A 21,713-nucleotide genomic window follows, 5' to 3' on the forward strand; every position below is an offset into this window, starting at 1 on the left:
CAGCAATCTTGCGATTGCCAGCCAACCTGCTCTACCTCCTGAGCTAAACGCTAGATATATGCCTGTTTGTTCATATCCTCATGGACTCCACAATGATTTCCCCAGTGTTGAAATGTTGTTTCTTGTAATTATTTATGGTTTGCATCAATGGGAACTGCTGCGTCCCTGTGGATGAGAGAAGCAGGTGTACGCGCGTTGTGCACACGCTACATATGGCCAAGCATGCGCCCTTAAAATAGCATCTAAATAGCACGCCACTGACTTTAAACAAGGTTGTACCTGGTCTGTGGTGGAATGGTTTCTGAAACACCAACATAGCACCAGGGAAACTTGTTAGTTGTGAGTTAGTTTCCTATCTTACCGCCGTGCGAATCTGGCAGAAAGATCCGTTGTGCGTCGGATGGAAATTAGCGATGATACTTGCGTTGGTGTTGAAAGTGCAATGTGCTGGGTAAAAGATAGGACCCAATATATACTATGGAGTATTTTCTAACGTCCACTAAACTGGTAAATTGTCTGTCAGGAGAAACTTGAACTTCACTAACCAATGAGGAGTTTGTCCCATCTTACATCAACCAATCACACGGCATCTCGAGTCAGCTGACAGGTGCTATTCATGAGTACGGCTGTTACCAAACATATTTATAGAGCTGGACTTCAACAGAATAACCACAATGTCTGAACATTGAGGAAGCTGCTCAGGTACATAATGAACAGGGCAACTGTCTGTTGGAGGAAGAGGAAGAGGAGGAGGAAGGACCTGTGGTGGTGTCGGGAGGGCAAGAATAAAAATACAGGAACAGTTTCCATGGAAACGTGAGTGCAGTGTGTAATACTGTAAAAGAAACTTGTACTGATGATCAACATGTGGATAGTATTCAGTTTACTGTTCAGTTCACTGGACAAAAAGAACATTCTAGTAGAGGAAACAATGCCGTCCTGAAAAACATCCAAACATTCTGACCACCATTGTTTACATGAGGCCAAATTAACTTTTCATTTGGAGGGCAGTGACTTTTTATGTGAGACACTAACTTTGTTTTGAAGCACGACTTCAATGTTTTGAGTGAGTTCTGACCTTTTGCAGGTGAGTTATGGTGTTGTGTTGGAACATGGAAGCTATTTTGACAAATCAGGTTTTGAGAATACTAAGAAATTTAAATAAACTTCAATTTCATGTTTAGAACACCACAGCCTGCAGCAGTGTAACATCACATTAACATGAATACATTCTGATATAAGAATTTTGTATAACCTCATGTCTTAAAGTTTTCTTTGTTCAGGTTACACCTTTATGTGAACTGTTTATTACTTTAGTATCCCCAATGCTGACCTAAATGTTATCAGGGGCCTGGCAGTCAGGATGTCTGGTTCTGCACGATGATTAACTGTCAATGACGCATTATCTCCTGAACCCTTAAAAGACTCAAATCACAACACTGATTTGAGCACTTCCTCTGCAGCATCCTCATACGTTGTTGCATTGTAACTGCTCCTCTTGTACAAGATTAAAGTCTGACGTCAACTTTACTTCTATCTCTGATCTCCTCCTTGGGTGAATTTGACGTTCACTAACTAATTCTTTGAACAAACTCTAACAACTGTTATCCATTGTTCAACACTTTCAATATGTTTTCAACCAGTAACACATCATCATCTGCAGATCCTCTATTCTGTTCCTTCTGCTCAGAGACTCCACAAACGTTGCTCTCCACACAGAGAAGTTACAACTTTGGGTTCTCTCTTATTTTCCTGAGAATAAAGCTGTGTTTAGAAACAGAGCTGTAAGATGTAAAAGCCATTGAGCTGGACTCTAAGGAGGTGTTCAGGGTGAAGGTCTCCATGTGGGGGTGGAGATACTGACGAGCCCCCGACTGGGCTGCTCAGAGTTGTGGCCACTTATGGTGCCTGCTATGGTGGCAACCAAAGAACCTGCTGGTGGAAACCAGCGGCTCAGAAAGCTGTGGAGCTGAAGAAGGAGTCCTTTCAGGCTGCTTGTTGGTCGGCCCAGAGGACTCCTGAAGCAGCACACGTGGAGGTTTCTCTCATACAGATATCTTGATGCATTCAGCAACTGATTTACTGACACTGTGCTCATCAGTCTGCTGCTGTTCTGGTACATTACTGTCATAGATAATGTCATAGATGATGTCACTGAGGGGCTTACCTGAGCAGGTGAGATTCAGGATGGAGAAAGACCAGACTAATGTTGCACACTTCCTCAGAGTGGAACCAGAATGAACACAGTCGGACCTGATCCTCCACACAGGTCTTCTTGAGGACTCCTCTCTCCGTCCTACAGAAACAGCAGAGCCACAGTCCAGCTCTCTACAGGCAACACCTGCATCCTTCAGGGTCCAGTCATCACCATTCACTGGTCTCCAGTCTCCCTGTCTCACCTCCAGTGTTCCAGCACAGCGATTGGCTCCTCCCAGCAACCTGACATCATCAGGCTCTGAACAGAAAGAAGAGAGTCGTCAGTGAAAGAAGTAAATTTAATAAAGAAAAGATTCAACTAAAACGTATTTCTTTCTTTCTCTATTTACCTGTTGATTTGTGATTTCCTTCAACCTGGAGTCCTGGAGAAACACAAACATATATATTGTTTTCATTGAACGAAATAAAAATCAACAAACATATTTTCAAATGATGTTGAAGATAGCGAATATCTGGTCGACTGCTCTTTGAAAATCCTGCTCCTTCCTGTTTGTGTCCACTCATGCATCCATCCTTCTGAGGAGAAGCATGATGGAGAGACACAGTGACCCCACAACATAAACTGTATCTGAATATTGTGTGAGTGAGTGACAGAAAACCCTTCTCATATTTCAATAAAATAATGTTCACATACAGCGGTGGAAGAAGTACTTAGATCTCTACTGAAGAAAAAGTAGTAATACTACAGTGTAAAACTGCTTAAGTTAAGTACTCCAGTACAAGAACAAATGTATTATCTAAGTACAGAAAACAATGTTTGTTTAGTGAATAGAATACTGTTGTTTCTCGGTCTTCCTCAAAGATGTCGACGTTTGTAGGTTGAGGACAAATGAATCAGCGGAGTCAGGCAGGCAGGTGGAATATTTAAACAGATTTAAAGTCTGCGTCTGAAACCGTGCAGCCGCACCCAGTTTTCCCCAATCTCCGGCACCTTGGTGAATTGATACTCTCCCTCTCCAATAGAAGATAGAGGGCTTGCTCTGCCTCCAATCCCAAAGCTATATCTCTACTTATACGGCGATGTTTAGCTTCAGCCAGTTCCAGCCTTTTTGGTGCCAAACAGGTCTCTATATGGGCTAAACTTCTCGAATGCACACAAAGAGAGACAGAACTTAATTTATACCTCTGGCCTCCACGAAGACAGAATTTGATTTAAGAACCAGGCTATCTCACAAGTCAGCTGTTGCCTCCCATTCCAAAAACCACCCTTCCTAAAGAGTAGCAAAAAGAAATAGGAAACCTCACTAATCAAGTTGAAGAATCCACACCTTCAAGCCAATTCAGGCTGGGAAACTCCTTTATAATTAACGATTACCAATTACCATTTATCCTCTAATCGAATGACCATATGCCAATTGGCCATTGAACTTGAAAATAGGACACTTTCATGTCCTATTTTTTGCTGTGTGGGGGTATAAAAAGTATAATTAAAGTATGATATCATCAAGGTTATTGCTCACTCCTTAGTCCATTCGCAAAAATCACAGAATTATAAAATGTCCATGACATCATAATCATAGGTGACAACAAAACACAACATATTCCCCATTATAATGTATGCATACACGTAATATATATCTCCTTTATTTAACCAGGTAAAAAAAAAAAAAAAACTCTAAAACCTCTTTTCCAAGAGTGACCTGGCCAAGATGGCAGCACACAAGCAAATCAGTTGCATAACACACAAGACATATATAAAATACAATCACACATTTCAGGAAAACATGATTAAACAATGCAATCACATGATCCGATTGAGCTCAATTCTCTGTCTATTATAATTGACTTGAATTCCCCCAGAGTTACAAGATGTGTCAGTTTCATATGCTTCTGCACATTGTTCCAGGTAGACGGGGCAGAAAATTTAAAAGCCTTTTTGCCCAGTTCAGTTCTCACTTTCGGGACCTGCATCTGTATAATGTCCTGAGAACGCAGGCCATATCGGCTGTGGTTTCTACAAACACAAATATGTAGGCAAAAGTCCAAGAACAGATTTATAAATGAAAGTCAGCCAATGAGAGAGTCCACGGACATACAAAGATGGACAATGTGCGACGGCATATAAGGAACAGTGATGTACACGGTAGTGGCAACCAGTAATAAAACGCAAAGCACAGTGGTATACAGTATCCAATTTCTTTAAAAATTGACTAGGAGCGTTCATAAAAAGCAGGTCTCCGTAGTCCAACAAGGGTAAAAAAGTTGTGCTGATCAAGCGTTTTCTGACTTGCAATGAAAAACATGATTTATTCCTAAAAAAGAAACCTAATTTCAATTTCAGTTTAGAAACGAGTTTATCAATGTGCAGTTTAAAGGACAGGTTCTCATCAATTAATATGCCTAGGTATTTATAAGATATGACCATTTCAATTTCAACCCCATGAACAGTTGACAAGCTAGGAAGGTCAGATGGAAGCTGCTTGCCATTTGAAAATAGCATGGTCTTTGATTTATCTGCATTCAGCACTAACTTGAGCTGAGTCAAACGGGACTGAACAGTGTCAAAAGCTGACTGCAACAACTCAAGAGATTTTAAAGCTGAAAAAGCTGAACAGTAAATTACTGTATCATCAGCATAGAAATGGGACACAGCATCAGACAAGTTATCACAAAGATTATTCACATAAATTGTGAACAACAGGGGCCCTAATATAGAACCTTGAGGCACACCCTTTAGAACAGGGAGGAAAGAAGAAGAAGACCCGGCGGCTTGGACACACTGTGTTCTATCTGATAAATAATTAGAGAACCAGTTTACAGCATGATTAGATAAGCCAATCTTGTGGAGTCTATCTGCCAGGATGACATGGTCGACTGTGTCAAATGCCTTTGACAAGTCTATGAAAAGAGCTGCACAGTATTTTTGGCCATCTAGTGCCTCTATGATGTCGTTTACCACTTTGACAGCAGCAGTTATTGTACTGTGCTGTTTACGAAAACCAGACTGGTATTGTGAGAGGAGACCATTAGCATCAAGAAAAATTTTAAGTTGTTCACTGACCAATTTTTCTAAAATTTTGGAGAGAACACACAATTTAGAGATCGGTCTGTAGTTGTTAACTATAGAGGGATCACCACCTTTCAGCAGGGGAAGAACATAGGCAGACTTCCATATTCTCGGGATCTTATTTTCAAAAAGAGTTAAATTAAAAATATGACACAGAGGTTCTGCTATAAAGTCTGCAGCTGATCTCAAAAAGAAAGGCTCGAGATTGTCAGGTCCGGCAGATTTGCTTAGATCCAAGTGCAGTAATGCCCTATGGACCTCGACTACATCAAAAGGAGTCAGATCAAATCCTGGAGCCAAAGCATTTATGGGTGGTGATTGCAGGAAAACCCCTTGCGCATCAGATTGATGTGAGGACTCAAACAGAGACCCCGAAGAAACAAAATGTTTGTTGAAATAATTAAGAATAGCTGCTTTGTCAGCTAGAATATGTGCATCTTTTACTATGCAAGCAGGTAAATTGTCTGTGGTTTCATCCCCAAATGAAGATTTAACTGTTTTCCAAAACTTCTTAGGATCATTTAGGCTACGGGTAGTTTTATCAACATAGAAATCAGACTTAGCCTTTTTAACAAGGAAAGTAAAGCGATTTCTGAGCTGTTTAAATATCAGCCAGTCCTCCTAGGATTTCAATTTTCTGGCCTTAGCCCAGGCATCATCCTTTGCTTTACGGAGACCGGACAACTCAGGGGAGAACCAAGGGTTGTTCCTACCTTTCACTCTAAATTTACGGAGAGGGGCATGTTTATTAATAATAATACTAAAAGCATCATAAAAGTACTTCCAGGCCAGCTCTACATCATTAAAAAGTGAGATTCCTGGACCAATTAGAGTGCCATAGATCATGATGAAAACCCTGCTCACAGAAATGTTTATAATCACGTTTAAAGATAATACGTGGCCTTGTTTTTGGGAGCTTAGCTCGTCTAATAGTGGCTATAACACAATGATCACTCATTAATACCAATGTCTGAGTATTTTTGAGGAGAATTAGTTAAGAATAAATCAAGAAGAGAGGAATTCTCTGGACATTTAAGGTTTGGGCGGGTTGACCCGTTCACAATTTGTGTTAAGTTAAAAGAATCACACGTAGATTTAAAACTATCAGAAACAGAGGATAACCAATCCCAGTTCAAATCCCCTGTGAAAAGTATCTCATTGAAATCTAAAGTCAAAAGCTGTTTATTCAATGATGATAAAGTCTCACTACTAGCAGAGGGTGGTCTATAACAGCCTACGATGGTGAGAAAGTGGCCATTTTGAAGCTCCAACTTCAGAGCAAGAAATTCAAATTGACTGCTAAGAGAAAGACATGATTGAACAGCAACATGACATTTCTGTTTGACATATATTGCTATGCCACCACCTTTTCTGGGGCGGTCACAGCGATAAACATTGTATCCTTTAAAGGGGCCCTATTATGAAAAATCAACTTTTCCATGTTTTTCAACCCTAAAATGGGTCCCTGGGGTGTCAATAAGTCCCCACAGTATCAGAAAAGACCACCATCTCCCTGTTTCACTTTCTCAGTTTGAAAGAAATCCTCCCGATAAACGAACGGTTTGCAGAATGTCCACTAAATGACGTCAGCACCGAATTTTGCTGTGCCTTATATGGGACATCTCGGCTCATTAGAATCGCTCTCGACAGGAATTTAAAGGACATATTGAACATTTAGAAAGGAAACCAGACATCATATGCATCCAAGAAACATGGCTCAAAACAATTCTGGATTTCATTATTAAGGGGTATACAGTTATACGCAAGGATAGAAACAATGGTAATGGTGGAGGGTGTGCAATATTTATTAAAGAAGGTATACAGTATAGACAGTTAGATACAATAGAAGAATTGGAGGTAATAGTTATTGAAGTATGTAAGGTAGTATGAAAATAATACATTTTTATAATCCGTGCAAAAAGCTAGAAAAGGGAAAACTAGAGTTAATATTGGAACACTGGACAGGTAATATCATTTGGTGTGGGGATTTCAATGCACATAGCACAGTGTGGGGGGTAAAGATGATTTAAATGGAGAGATTTTAGAGGAAATAATGGATGAGAAGCATTTGGTGTGTTTAAATGATGGAGCAGGCACAAGAATTAATTTGGGGAAGGGTACGGAGTCAGTAGTCGATCTTACGTTGGTGTCACAGTCATTAGTCGGGAATAGTAATTGGGAAGTATTTAAAGGAACCACCATAGGGAGTGATCACTATCCTATTTACACAGATGTTGGAGCTGAAAGGGAGATGAAACAGGATGAGAGAGAAGGAAGATGGAAATTTGAAGAAGCAAATTGGAACAAGTATAGAGTGTTGACAGAAGGAAAATTAAAAAAGATCAATTTAAACCAGGAAATTGATGATCTCAATGCAGAAATAAGCAGTATTATTCTAGGAGCAGCAAAGGAGTCATTAGGAAGAACTACACCTTTAGACCGAGTATGGGGTATGATTAAGAGAATGTCTGGAAATAGGAAAGAGTATGGATATCCTGTAATGAAAGATGGAGGGAAAATAATAATAGAAAGTAAAGATAAAGCGGAGGTACTAGCAAAGACATTTGTAAAGGTACATAGTAATGGAAATTTGAATAATGAGGAAAAGAGACAGAGGGAGAGAACAATAGGAAAAAATATACAGGCTCTGCAGGAGGTTGGGGAGGATGGAAGTACAATAAATATGAAATTTACAATAGGAGAGTTAAATAGTGTTTTAAGGAAAACTGGGAAGACAACGCCAGGAAAAGACCAAATAAATTACTGTATGCTAAAAAACTTAAGTGAAAGGAGTAAAGAAATATTATTAAGATTATATAATAGGACATGGGAAGAGGGGTATTTGCCAAAAAAGTGGAAAGAATCAGTTATTGTACCTATATGTAAGCCAGGTAAAGATCCGAGTTTAACAGAAAGTTATAGACCTATTGCTTTAACATCACATATAGGGAAAACTATGGAAAAAATGATAGATGAAAGATTAAGGTACTATCTAGAAACCAAGGAGTTATTGAAGAACTACCAGAGGTTCAGGAAGGGAAGAAGCACAATAGATCCGGCATCATGTTTAGAAAATAAGATTAGAAAAGCACAGGTTAATAAAGAAAGTGTAATCGCTGTATTTTTTGATGTTGAGAAGGCTTATGATATGTTGTGGAAACAAGGGTTAATGATCAAATTATATCAGATGGGAATAAAAGGAAAAATGTATAGTTGGATTAAAAACTTTTTAACGGATAGGTTGATAACAGTAAGAATAGGGAAAGAATATAGTAACAAGTATGTAGTGGAAAATGGAACTCCTCAAGGGAGTATAGTTAGTCCAGTACTGTTTTCAGTTATGATTAATGAAGTGTTTAGCAGTGTAGATAGGTCTATTGGAGTTGCATTATTTGCAGATGACGGAGTCATGTGGAAAAGGGGAAGGAATGTAGAGTTTATGGGTAGGAAAGTGCAAGAGGCAATAGGAAAAATAGAGTGTTGGGCACGGGAGTGGGGCTTTAGATTTTCAATAGCAAAGACAAAAGTAGTATGTTTCACAAAAAAGAAAATTCAAGATCAGATTCAGCTTAAAATGTATGGAGAAAATTTAGAGAGGGTAGAATGTTTTAAATATCTGGGTATTTGGTTCGACAAAAATCTTACTTGGAAAGTCCATATAGGAAAAATTATTGAAAAATGTAAAAAAGTACTGAATGTTGTTAGATGTCTGAGGGGTAAAGAGTGGGGAGCAAATAGAGTGTCACTGAAAACTGTTTACATTGGGCTAATCAGGGCAGTTCTTGACTATGGATGCACAATATACCAGTCTGCTTCAAGAACATTACTAAATAAACTAGACACAATTCAATATCAGGCATTGAGACTCTGCTGTGGAGCTATTAAAACAACCCCAGTGTCAGCCTTACAAGTAGAAATGAACGAAATGCCATTAGAAATGAGAAGAAACCAGATTTCACTTACATACTGGGCAAACTTAAAGGGCCATAAGGACAGTCAGAACAGACAGAAGAAGAAAGGAAAAAGTATAAATAGGGATCAGGTAGATAGATATATAGAGGAACAATACTCATCATTTACTAAAATATACACAGACGCTTCAAAGACAATTAGGCTACGTTCACACCGCAGGTCTTAATGCACAATTCCGATTTATGGCTCAAATCCGATTTTTTGTTTGGCTGTTCACATTACCTCTTTAAATGCGGCCTGTCTACGGATTGCTGTGTGAACAGCTCACGCTCCTGAAGTGACCCGCATGCGCAGTTGATCATTGATGACATCACGCCACAGCGGTGTTTACGGAAGCGAACATGGCAACGGCAACCGGTAACGTGGGACTGTATGGCTTCATGCTAAAAACAGTGTGTGGCGGCAGCCGGCAAATTTGTGAGCGTCGCTGCTGTCCTTCATGTTTGTTTTGGCTCCCGCCCGCTTTTCAATCAACTTTATTTGTCATTCATTTACAAAACAGTGCAGCGCGGGTCAGAATGACGTCAAAGTCGCATTAAATGCGACCTGGCTGTTCAGACTGCGGTCGCATTCAAAAAAATCCGATACGTATCCGATTCAGTACCACATTTAAATGTGGCCTGAATCTGATTAGAAAATGTCAGATTCAATGCGACTTGTGCTGTTCACATTGTCAAAAGCAAATCAGATATGGGTCACATATGAGCGAAAAAATCAGATTCAGGTCACTTGTAACTGCGGTGTGAACGTAGCCTGTGTAACAAAGTAGGAGTAGCATTCATCATACCAGAGTTAAATATTATGTCAAGTAAAAGAATAAATGACAATTTATCAGTATATACGGGAGAAATGATAGCTATTCTGTTAGCTCTTGAGTGGGTAGAAAGAAATAGACCAAACAAAGTAATAATTGGATCAGATTCAAGCAGTGCATTAATCAGTCTCAAAAATATGAAATCAGAATCAAGACAAGATATTCTGGTAGAAATAGCTCAAAGTGTATTTAGAATTACCAAAGTAGGAGTAAAAGTGAAGTTCACTTGGATTCCAGCCCATATAGGTGTAGATGGAAATGAAATGGCAGACAAATATGCAAAAAACGCAACAAAAAAAGTAGAAGTTAATATGATAGTTAAATATAGTAAGGCAGAGGTTAAAAGCATAATCAAATTAGAAATGAAGAAGAAGTGGCAGGAGTGTTGGAACAAGGAAAACAAAGGTAGAATGTACTACAGTATCCAAAGGGAAGTAGGAAAGATGAGAGAAAATTGTCGAAATAAAAAAGAAGAAGATATAATATCAAGAATGAGATTTGGGCACACTGGACTTAATAATACAATGAAATTAATAGGGAAACATGAAACTGGCTTGTGTGAACACTGTAATCATACAGAAACTATTGAACATGTAATTATAGATTGTCCTAAGTACCAGTATCAAAGAAGGTTTCTAAAAGACAGACTGAGTAGGGAGCAAATTAAATTTAGTATTAAAGAGGTGTTACGACTGAACTCAGGGCATGTAGGATATAAAGCAATATTTAAGTATTTAGAAAAGACAGGACTCATTAAAAGAATATAAGTATTAAGGTATTATTAGTATGGTATATGTTTGATAACATAGTTATTTAGGATTTTTATTTTTTTTATTTATTTATTTTGTTTGTTTGTTTGTTGTTGTTTTTTTTGTATTTGGTTTGATTTATTTGTTTTTAAATATATTCTCATGGAATATTTGTTTGGTTTATTTATTTATTTTTTTGTTGTTGTTTTTCTCATCCAACGATAATCGTCCAAATCCATTCTGATCCACACTCCAGTTCAGAAGGTGGCGGAAATGCACAAAAAGTTGTTTGCCAACCGCCATTAAAAAGAAGAAGAAGAAGAAGAATCCTTTTCATCTGTTTGAACCCTGTAAGAAAGGAGTTTACATTGTGATTTACCTTATTATTTTTGTATTGTTCGTACCTGTTATTTCTAAGAGCTCCAAACTGCGAGGTGTGCGGCGAGCAAGAGAGCATGCTAGCTGATGGCTGAAACTCAATAATTAGCACCCTTGGAGAGCGGAATGAGGTATGAAAAAATGTAAAGTGTGTTGTTATCAGAAGATACTTTGTTCAAGGAAAAGAGAATATGATTAATATGTGAACATGTTTATGTGAATTATTTGTGAAACTACAAAGAAGCATTTTGTATTTTTCTGTTTATTCTGTAGATTTCACGGTGCATATGGTGCGTGGTGCACGCAGAAGAACAAAATACACCCGTTTGAAACTCTCTGCGTCTTAATCAATAAATCCGAGGGGCCGCTACACTGCCTGTGTCCTGGTCTTTGTCTGGATTATTGTTTGGGTTTTGTCCACGCTTTGGATGATCTTGTTCTTTGTTTTTTTTATAGTGTTTTTGCCCCTGTGGCCTCCCTGAGATTTTGGACTTATGATTTAATTAAACATTTTAACTGCATTTGGGTCCATACCTCCTTCAATCATAGTACATCCGTGACAAAAACACGAGATTAACAAAAACACAACCACATTAACAAAAACACAACCACGTTAACACATTGTGGGAGTCTTTGGCCAAATCCCAATGTCCCCCTAAGGTCTAAGTCCTGAACCCTCAGGGACTTACCTGATTTCCCCTGGTAGACGGTTGACTGTGAGAGGCTGTGAGGACTTGAAATGGTAGAAATACAAATGGGACAGCACTCGGTATGTCACTTTACTTTGATGAACAAAATATATTATCTAAAAGTGTTGGGTTTTATTTCACGTTTTACAGCCTGATCTGAACGTCTTCCAGACTCTTATCAGATGTCACTCAAATAATGTATTTACTTCAATAAGCTAAATTAAAATAACTGGTTGATGATTAAACCAGGTGTGTAGGCTATGATGACATGCCTATGATTTCAATATTTTATGTTCCATATTAAATCTTTAATGTTAAAGTTTCTGCTTAAATGTAATATTCTACACATGTGGCGCCCTCTTTGTTTACCTTTTTATCTTTTTTTCTTCAAATCCTTACAGCTTTCCCTGGTAACCCCGTGTTTCACGTTGCAACGCTATGAACTGTGGGTAATTCCCTCAGGCAAAGTCAGCATCGATGCTGATTTACGTAAGTGGGCATAAAGGGCTCAAAATGTCCACGACCGAGTCCTCGTGGACTTCACGATGTGACCATGGGACAGACCTGAACCCTCAGGGACTCAACGGGAATGCACATCAAAGTCTGTGAGTCTGTGAGGGGCGACGTTGGGATTTGGCCTTTTTCTCTGAGGAAGGTTCCTAACTGAAGACGTGACCCGGAAGTAAACAAGTGGCCGCCATGATAAGAGCCGTTCAGATTCTCTAAATGCAAAGGAAAGGAGCTCAAATGATCCTTTCAGATCTCCTTTAGGATACAACGGACCTTCCTTTACCAAAGAAAATAAGGAAATAACTTCCTTATTACACAGAGCTTTTGTCTTTTTATTATTTCAGTCGTTTGATTTGAATCCACACATTCTCTCATCTTGATCTTAATCAATTTCCTTTTGGAGAATATTATGCGTTACTCACTCACTAGGCCGAGGTGAAGCTGACGATAAAATAGTGGCAAAACACCTCCGTCCTTTATTTGCGTCCGCAGTGTCTGAGTTGCCCAGAGCCGAGATGCAGCCAGTGGACGCTTCTCTTCTTCCAAGCCTGTTGGTGACGCTGGATTCAATTCAACGGAGGTTCACTGCAGCAAAGTCAACATTTATACCCAGACACGTTCACATGCATCATGCAGCCGTCTTCATCAGCTGGTCTGTGTATCTCTCAACATCACCCAAGAACAAGCGTTATAAAGCGCTGATGATTGGAAAATCACAGCTGCAGCATCATCATAGTTTATAATTCATTAGTGGATTTAGCAGGAGCATTTTCTCCAACAATGAAGAAACAGTTTAATATGTTTTTTATTTGTAATATGTTAAATACATTATGTTTTCTATTCTAATCTGTGTGTGCTCTGTGTTTCATGTTGATGGTTTTCACTGGAAAGCAACTATTTGCTCCAGTCACTAATGCATGTTCCTCAACACGACAAGGTTCAGTCCAAAGACAAAGCCATCCCGATATACTCCGTTTATTTAAGTACATTTACACAAACATTAATACATTTATAACAAGTACAAGGAGGAATGAACCTGACTGATTACAAACTGCAATGTTTTTATTCACATCTTTGCATTGACTCTGAATGTAATCACACCACTTTGTGTTTGTTGTGAACAGTTTTAGAGACGCAGAGACACTGATGATCCAGACCAGACTCTAAACCCAGGATATAGAGGTTCAGTGAATGTGGTGTTGAAGGTGTGGAGGTGGATCAGTTTGTCAGAGGAGACTCTGTAGAAGGTCAAAGTGCCAGCAGGACAGTCCAAGTACACTGCTACCACACCAGAGGAGGAGGAGGAGGAGGAGTAGGAGGAGATGTGTGTTTGTTTGTTTTTGTGATAGACATAGTAACCACCACCAAAACAACACAGACTCCAGGACTGATCATTACATCCAAACTCAGAGTCGTTTCCTCTCCTCTTGATTCCTCTGTAACTCACTGATATACGAACCACTCCTCTCCACTGGACCTCCCAGTAACAGCGACCAGTCAGACCGTCTCTACACAGCAGCTGAGGCTGTGAGACAAATCTGTCTGGATGATCTGGATATGACTGGTGGTCTAACACATATGTCACCTCCCTGTTGGTGTTGTCCAGTTTGAGTTCTCTGCTGACTGTGTTTGTGTCCAGTTCCTGTTCACAGACATCTGATGGAGAGAACAAACACAATGCAGCTAAAGGTTATTGTTGGAGACAATTGGGTGTTTTTTGATTTTTGTTTTGAAAGCTTAATAAATATACTTTGGGTATTAGTATATGACATCACAAGGGGGCGGTAACTTGATGGTGATGGGTCACGTCATACATTTCATTGATAAATAGACACTGGTGTGTAGTGGTGTGTGTTTTGTTGGATCGCAGAGAAAAACACAGTGTTGGGGAACTAGCAGGAGCAGATTCATTTATTAATAGATAATTATTCATATCAATACTGTCGTCATACTAAATACTATACACGTGTGTGTGTGTGTGTGTGTGTGTGTGTGTGTGTGTGTGTGTGTGTGTGTGTGTGTGTGTGTGTGTGTGTGTGTGTGTGTGTTACAAGATGGCGGCTGTGGGTGTCGACCAGTCAGCCATGTGGAGTGGGGGTGTTCTTTGTGGGAGGCCGTGTGGTCCTGCCTGGAGAACAGGTTTCTATATATGTGTATAATTAGTGTAATACATGTAGAGCCGTTAGGAAAGTTGGATTAGTGAGAACGCAACCTGTCTGTTCTGGATCACTGACGATCAACAGACAAAACAAAAACACTATAAAATTACATTGTTGGTCCTAAAAATATCACAGTTTGGCCTTAAATTACTAAAGATTGAAACCAGACCAACCTGTGGTCTGGTCTCTGGACTAATGTGAGCTACTATCTAGACCTCTGGGGGACCACAGACAGTCTCTGGTTCCTCCACATAGTCTGGTCTGGTCTCTGGACTAATGTGAGCTACTATTGTAGACCTCTAGGGGACCACAGACCCAGGAGACAACATCTGGTTCCTCCATTTAGGATACAGGGACGTCAGGACGACAGGAGGACGATCTCAACGCTGAGACGCTTTAGAGACACAGAGGAATTTATCTCTTGAGTTGAAATATTTAAACTCACACAAACACGTTTCCGTAGCCGTCCGGCAGGAATTGCCGTCCGTTTGTGTCTCTGTGTTGACTTTGTTTGTAATTGAGTGTGAAAATGTGGCGTTTGGTGTGAACACAACACGACATCTTTACAGCCAAGAAGAAACAAACGCTGCATCCTGATAGAAACGTGATCATCGGATTTCAGTCATGAACACGTTCAAATCTGGAGCAGCTGAGTTACTGAAAACATACTCACACTTCCTCACACCAGGTCTCAGTCTCTGCTGTCCCCCATGGTCCACCCTGCAGGAAGACATTCAAAGACCTCAATCAGGTCCACCATTAAACATGAACCCTAGTTCCTCAGTCAGAGACGGAGACACAGTCTGGAGCTGTTGTCCATCTGTCCTCAACTGAAAGTCCAGTCTGATGTCTGTCCATCTGTCCTCACCAGAGAGTGTCCAGTCTGATGTCTGTCCATCTGTCCTCACCAGAGAGTGTCCAGTCTGATGTCTGTCCATCTGTCCTCACCTGAGAGTGTCCAGTCTCCAGTGAGGACCCTCCAGTCCAGCAGACAGCAGCTTGACTCCTGAGTCTCCTGGATGATTGTAGCTCAGGTCCAGCTGTCTCAGATAGGAGGGGTTGGAGTCCAGAGCTGAGGCCAGAGAAGAACAGCCGTCCTCTGTGATCAGACAACCTGACAGACTGAAGACACACACTTCTGTCACTTTTGGGGACATTACATAGACTTATGTCCATTTGTCCACTTTTTAAAATGAGAAAAAGTGATATTTGTCTTTTGTTGTGTTGATGTTGTACTGGGTGGGATAAGCGTGGCTGAGTGATGGACAGAGATGGACAGAGGAGGAAGATGAAAGAAAGACAGGAGACGAGCTGAAATGATTGAGAGAGAAATTGAAGCGTTAGAAAAGAGAAGAAACAACAGTTGAAACAATCTATCTGGTCTGTCTTCAGACCTGGTGTGTCAACAAAGATCTGTTATTGATTTTCAACATCTAGCAAAGAAAAAAGGCTGTAATTCAATAACATTTCAACAATGTTATAGTTTTCATATTGAACTGGAGGAATTATGAATAACCTGTACTCTGATAATAACAGTAAAATACAAAACACAGCTTTGAAAATGTGCTTCTTAAGAGTCTCAGAACATATGAGGCATTCAGGTGTTCAACTGCCAGTTGGAAGAAAAGAGTCTGTCTTGATTCAAAGCTCTGTTCTCACTGTCAGCGTTCCTCTTTGAGAGCAGCCGTGTGAACTTATCTATCGGCTCTAGATTTCACCGACCTGACTGACGTTTATCACCTCCACTCTCTGATCGATCTGTCAGCTGTCAGTGAGTCTCGTCAGTTGTCACCATAGAAACGTCACTCACAGAAACTCCAGTTTGCACAGATTTGATGAAGTTTGGAGTTAACGTTTCACCCCGTTGCATTACTGGGTAATTAAGTGTTTGTGAGTAGCAACCGGTGAGATGATTTAGCCTCCAACCATCTGAACCAGTGTAGTGATGCTAACGCTGCAGCAGTAAAATGGAAACGCTCCGTCATCATTTCATAATTCTCAATGATCTATCAATTATGGGTCTGTGTCCAGATAGGACGGGGTCTGGGTCTGGATCTGGGCCAAGCTCCACCTCTTATTGACCCTTGCTATAGAGCCTTTTACAGTCATTGTCATCATTAATGTGTGTGCACATGTTGGTGTTAAAATGGCGATTTGTCTCCGCCGTGCAGACGAGTTAGAAGCTTTAAACTTTTAATTAAAACTGTTAGCAGCATCAAAATGTCTGGTTGGTTCATGTTCAGTTGTCAGAGTTGATATTCCAATCAGGCATCAACCTCTGGTTCAGAAAAGTGAAGTCAAGCCTGAAGGTCCTTAAAGCTGCATTCTCTCTGCTGGCCACTAGGGGGTGTTTTCATGAATAATATGTCTTCATTGCATCTGCATAGCTTTGAGTCTGCATGTGGGTCCTCCCTGCTGCTTCAGCCACCATGACAATAATATTATTGTTTTTTAAACTTTTTATTTATTCCACAGGTAAAACACATGAAGATGTACAAAAATCACACCTGCATCCATATCATATTACCTTCAGTCAAAAATACATACAACACCTCCCATCTGTACAAGTCAAACATAAGATCAGAAATATTTTACAACAGATAACCACAACATTCTTGAATTCTGACCTCTCTAATATTCACTAGCACAGACAAGTGTACGTGTGAAACCAAAACAGGTGTTAATGGAAAAAATAAATAAATGAATAAAAATTTAAACATTAATACAAATAATTAAGCAACCAAAAAGCCACATATGTAAGTAAAAATAAATAAATACAATTTTAAAAACAAAAATAGGTATTTAGAGCTCTGGCATCGCTTGTATTATCGGTTTCCATCTTCTCTCAAATCTTTCTAGTTTCAGTTGTAATCTTGCTGTAGTTTTTTCCATAATAAAAACCTTTTTTACTCTGTCTATTGTATTATGTTGGGGGGTGAGGCCTCAAACAATTGACTGTGATCATTTTCTTTGCTACCAAGAGCAGGACTCTCAATACGTAGCTACTATCTCTGTCTATCAGATCTTCAGGTAATATCCCAAGTATATACAGGGTTGAGTCAAGATGAAGATCAATACCCAGAATTATTTTTATTTCTGTTTTCACACATTTCCAAAAGTCTATGATCTTTGGGCAATCCCAAAATATGAGTGAAGTCACCCACCTTTCCACAATTCCTCCAACATAGATCTGATGTTTTACTATATTTTGCAGTGACAGATGGGGTGTTAAAGTGACGCATCTTCACTTTCCAATCAAACTCTCTCCATGTTGGGCTGTTAGTTAATTTCTGTCCAGATCTGAACGTTTCCTCCCAATCATCATCTGTTATTATTATATTTGCTTCCAATTCTTTCAAAAGGGTTGAAAGCAATGGAAATATATCAGGCTCAACCCTTTGTTGAACAGAGAGCGCCATCTATTGGGCTCAGAAAATAAAGAAAATGCTTCAGGAAGCTTCATTTGGACATCACTACGTAACAGGTGCATGGTCACTTATAGTAACATTTTCTATTCCACATTTCAATACTTTGTGTATATGTTGCTGTGATAAATAAAAAAATCTATCCTCGAATAGCTACCATGCGGGTTTGAATAAAATGTATAGTCCCTCCTCTTTGGATTGTTATCCCTCCATGGATCAGTAAGACTGAACTCTTTAGTCATGTTGTTCAATACCGTAGATTTTCTCGTGCTTGGTCCCTGATCTGGGGGAAACCTGTCTAATCTGCCACTTTGTATTGTGTTAAAATCTCCCCCATCAGTAACATCCCCTTTGCTTCACTGGTTATTACTTTAGCTATCTGATTAAAGAATGTGTCTTTCTTCTCATTTAGGGCATGTACATTTAGTATTGAAATAATCATGTCTCCGGCTGCACGGTGTTGTAGTGGGTAGCACTCTCGCCTCACAGCGAGAAGATCCCGGGTTCGATCCCCGGGTCGGCCCGGGTTCCTTCTGTGTGGAGTTTGCATGTTCTCCCCGTGTAAGTGTGGGTTCTCTCCGGGTTCTCCCCCCAAAGACATGCAGGATGGGGATAGGTTAATTGGTGACTCTAAATTGCCCGTAGGTGTGAATGTGAGCGTGAATGGTTGTCTGTCTCTACATGTCTCCCTGTGATAGACTGGCTTCCAGGTCCAGGGTGTACCCTGCCTTCGCCCAATGACAGCTGGGATCGGCTCCAGCCCCCCCGCGACCCTGAATACAGGATAAGTGGTAGACAATGGATGGATGGATGGATAATCATGTCTCATATAGATCCTACAATCATTACATATCATCCAGTATTATCCTTAATCTCTTTTTCAACCTTAATTGATGCACCTTTACCAATTAAAATAGCTACCCCTCTCCTTTTGCCATATGAGGCATAAAATACCTGGTTCACCCATTCCCTTTTTAATTTTGTATGTTCGGTGTCTGTCAGATGTGTCTCTTGTAGTAAAGCTATTGAACATTGTAATTGTTTTAGTTGGCTCAGTATCTTTTTCCTCTTAATGGGATGATTCAGACCGTGTACGTTGTATGACACAAGATTAAGCTTATTCATATTATTTCCAAATAAGACCCACGAGCTCTATACCTCAAACAAAAGTAAGAAATTAAACAAAACCTTGCATAATAAAGAAAACAAGAAATGTATATCTCCATCAGAACCAGAACCCATGTAAAACAGGAACATGAACGTGTGTCTTCCAAAAGTCCCGTCATCAGAGAGTCGTGGAGTTTTCTCTCTGGGGAAAAAGCACTATGTGCAACCATAACCTAAGGTTGTTAAGAACTCAAAGTTACAAATTCACTCTTCATAAAACCAATATTTCTGTCAGTTTAACAAGTAGTGCATAAACTAGCTTCGCTCATATTCACCAGACCCTGTAGTGAAGGCAGATACAAAAAGTATTACCTATTCTTAACTGTTCATTATTACACCTCACCTTTATTTTATTGTTTTGTTCTTATGATATCAGTAGAGGTGTTGAGTTTACTCCATGAGGGCATGTACGTCTTCTTCTGTGATGTGGGGCCATCTCCGCCTCCCTCTCTGTCCTGTCGCCGCGGTCCAGCTGCTCTGCGTCATCATCCTCTGCAGCCTCTCCGTCCTGTCTTCATCCACCTCAATCCCCATGTCCTTTAACACAGGTGCCGCCTCCGTTAGTGTGGAAAATGTCTTTGTCCCTGAGTCCAAAAACACTTTAACCTGGGCTGGGTAGGGGGACTGTGCCTTCACGTTTTTCTCCTTCAGCTTTTTGATGACATCCCTAACCTGTTTCCTCTTCTTTTGAACCTCCGTCGTGTAGTCTTGATTAAAGTAGATGGTTTGTCCCTCGTATGTAGTCTTCTGTTTCCAGGCTTGCCGTATCACATATTCCTTAACTTTGTAATCCAAGAAGCGCACAATGATCGCTCTCGGCGGGGCCGAGCTGTCCTTGGGTTTAGCCGCCAGTGACCGGTGCGCCCTCTCTATGTGTATTTCTATGTCGCCTGCGATTTGGAGTCTGGACTTAATGAGTCCCGTTATGAAGTCTATGGTGTCGTTCTTCTCTGCGCCCTCTGGGATGCCGTGAATCCGTATATTGTTGCGTCTCATTCTTGACTCCAGGTCATCGCACTTACCAGATAGTTTGGCCGTTTGCTGGAGTAGGAAGGCGGCTGACCGCTCCGGTCGCGTCGCCCTGTCCTCTGTATTTCCAATTCTTTCCTCCATGTGTCCCGCTCTTTGCTCCAGGGATGCCGTTCTTTCCATAAGCTCCTTCATGTTCATTTCGAGTCTAGTCATAGCTCTCTTGTTGTCACCTGCTGCTTTGGCATGTTGCTGTCTGAATTTGCGCATCTCCATTAATATGAACGAGTCATGTTCGCTGCTAGCCGACTCTAGCCGCTCCATATCTGGGCTCACTCCCTCCACCGACTCGGTACAACTTGCCTTCGACTTATTTTCCAGGTTTCCGTACTTTCTGCCGTTTTTGCTTAAGTTAATGGCTTGTTTTAATTGGTTTTCTTTAGAGCTACTTTTCCCGCTGCCGACTACAACATGGCGCCACCGGAAGTCCTCGTGACAAGAATATTAGTTCATTTCATATAAAACTCAATAAACTCAACTGTATAGAAAGTGGTTCAAACTGGCTCCACCTTGACAGCAGAGACAGTCTGGTGTTGTAGTTCAGGCTCACATGTTCATGGAGTGACGTTCACAAACATAGACCGACGTTTGCAACAGCATTTATAAACACCAGGTGGATTTATAAAACTATTAAAACATGGAACGGCAGGGAAAAGATAAACAAGAGGTTTGGTTTTGACAAAAGCTTTGTTTTGTTCTTTTGCTGGCAAGTCGTTAGCAGCAGAAACAGTATTTCATCAGCCATGTAAACAGATTAGTAGCAAACGTGTCTTTTTAGGAAAAGGTGAATATAAATAACTGAATATTTGGTGCATGTAAACGCATCATTGAAAGCTTCATAGGTAAACTTCTCAAAGTAGTTGAATCTGACCTGAGATTTTCCAGTCGACAGTGTGGACTCTCCAGGCCAGCAGACAGCAGCTTCACTCCTGAATCCTGCAGGTGGTTGTTACTCAGGTCCAGGTCTCTTAGACTGGAGGACTGGGAGCTGAGAACTGAGGACAGACCTTCACAGCTTCTCTCTGAGAGGTTACAGCCACTGAGTCTGAAGAGGAATCAGAAATTAGTGATGAAACAATTACAAACAAATAATCATCCCCTCAGGTTCTAACTGACATCATTATCATAATGAAGTTAAATGATGTTTAACATGTTTGTTCATCAGGTTATTGTTGCAGCTGGGTGGCGTATTAGGCTCCATGCTGAGGTTAACGTCACACTGTGCCATCTGTTTATTTCTGTCTGAGTCTTCTTTCAAGACTCTCACATGACTCCGTTTCACCAATCAAACGCAGCCAGGCAGTCACATGACAGCACACAAACTCTCCACGCCCGGTTATATCAATCAATCAATCAATCAATCTTTATTTATAAAGCACTTTTCATACACCGAGTGCGCAGCACAAAGTGCTTTACACAAAGATAAAAACAATAAAGTAGACACCTCCCACCCTCCACACACACACCCACATACGCAATACCGGCAATAGGGAGACATGGCAAAGCACTGAGAATTGAGGAAGCGCCGTCATTGGGGCCATCCACGCTGGGAGGAGTCACAGACTGTGCCACGGGGGGCACCAGTGCCAAGGCCCTC

The 21,713-nt window shown here is 40.4% G+C and overlaps 2 protein-coding genes across 8 annotated transcripts in view; both read right to left on the reverse strand.

Annotated features, from left to right (window-relative positions):
* Positions 1-21,713, reverse strand: part of LOC311015864 (scavenger receptor cysteine-rich type 1 protein M130-like) — a gene marked incomplete at its 3' end in the record, with an annotated part of 214,626 nt that overhangs the window by 21,721 nt on the left and 171,192 nt on the right. The gene's annotated exons all lie outside the window — the stretch shown is intronic.
* LOC311016165 (uncharacterized protein) overlaps positions 13,296-21,713 on the reverse strand; it is a 70,335-nt gene continuing 61,917 nt past the window's right edge. For 5 of the 7 annotated variants that reach the window (XM_084013710.1, XM_084013709.1, XM_084013707.1 and 2 more), the window contains 4 exons: positions 20,988-21,161; positions 15,444-15,617; positions 15,169-15,215; positions 13,296-13,992 (listed from right to left, as the gene is read on the reverse strand). In XM_084013710.1, coding sequence (XP_083869836.1) covers positions 13,463-13,992; positions 15,169-15,215; positions 15,444-15,617; positions 20,988-21,161 — 925 coding nt within the window. In that variant the 3' untranslated portion in view covers positions 13,296-13,462. The remainder of the gene's footprint in view (positions 13,993-15,168; positions 15,216-15,443; positions 15,618-20,987; positions 21,162-21,713) is intronic. The other 2 variants (XM_084013711.1, XM_084013708.1) reach the window with 1 other exon arrangement.

This window comes from Eutrigla gurnardus, assembly GCF_963514095.1.
Source record: "Eutrigla gurnardus genome assembly, chromosome: 7".
Taxonomy (NCBI): domain Eukaryota; kingdom Metazoa; phylum Chordata; class Actinopteri; order Perciformes; family Triglidae; genus Eutrigla; species Eutrigla gurnardus.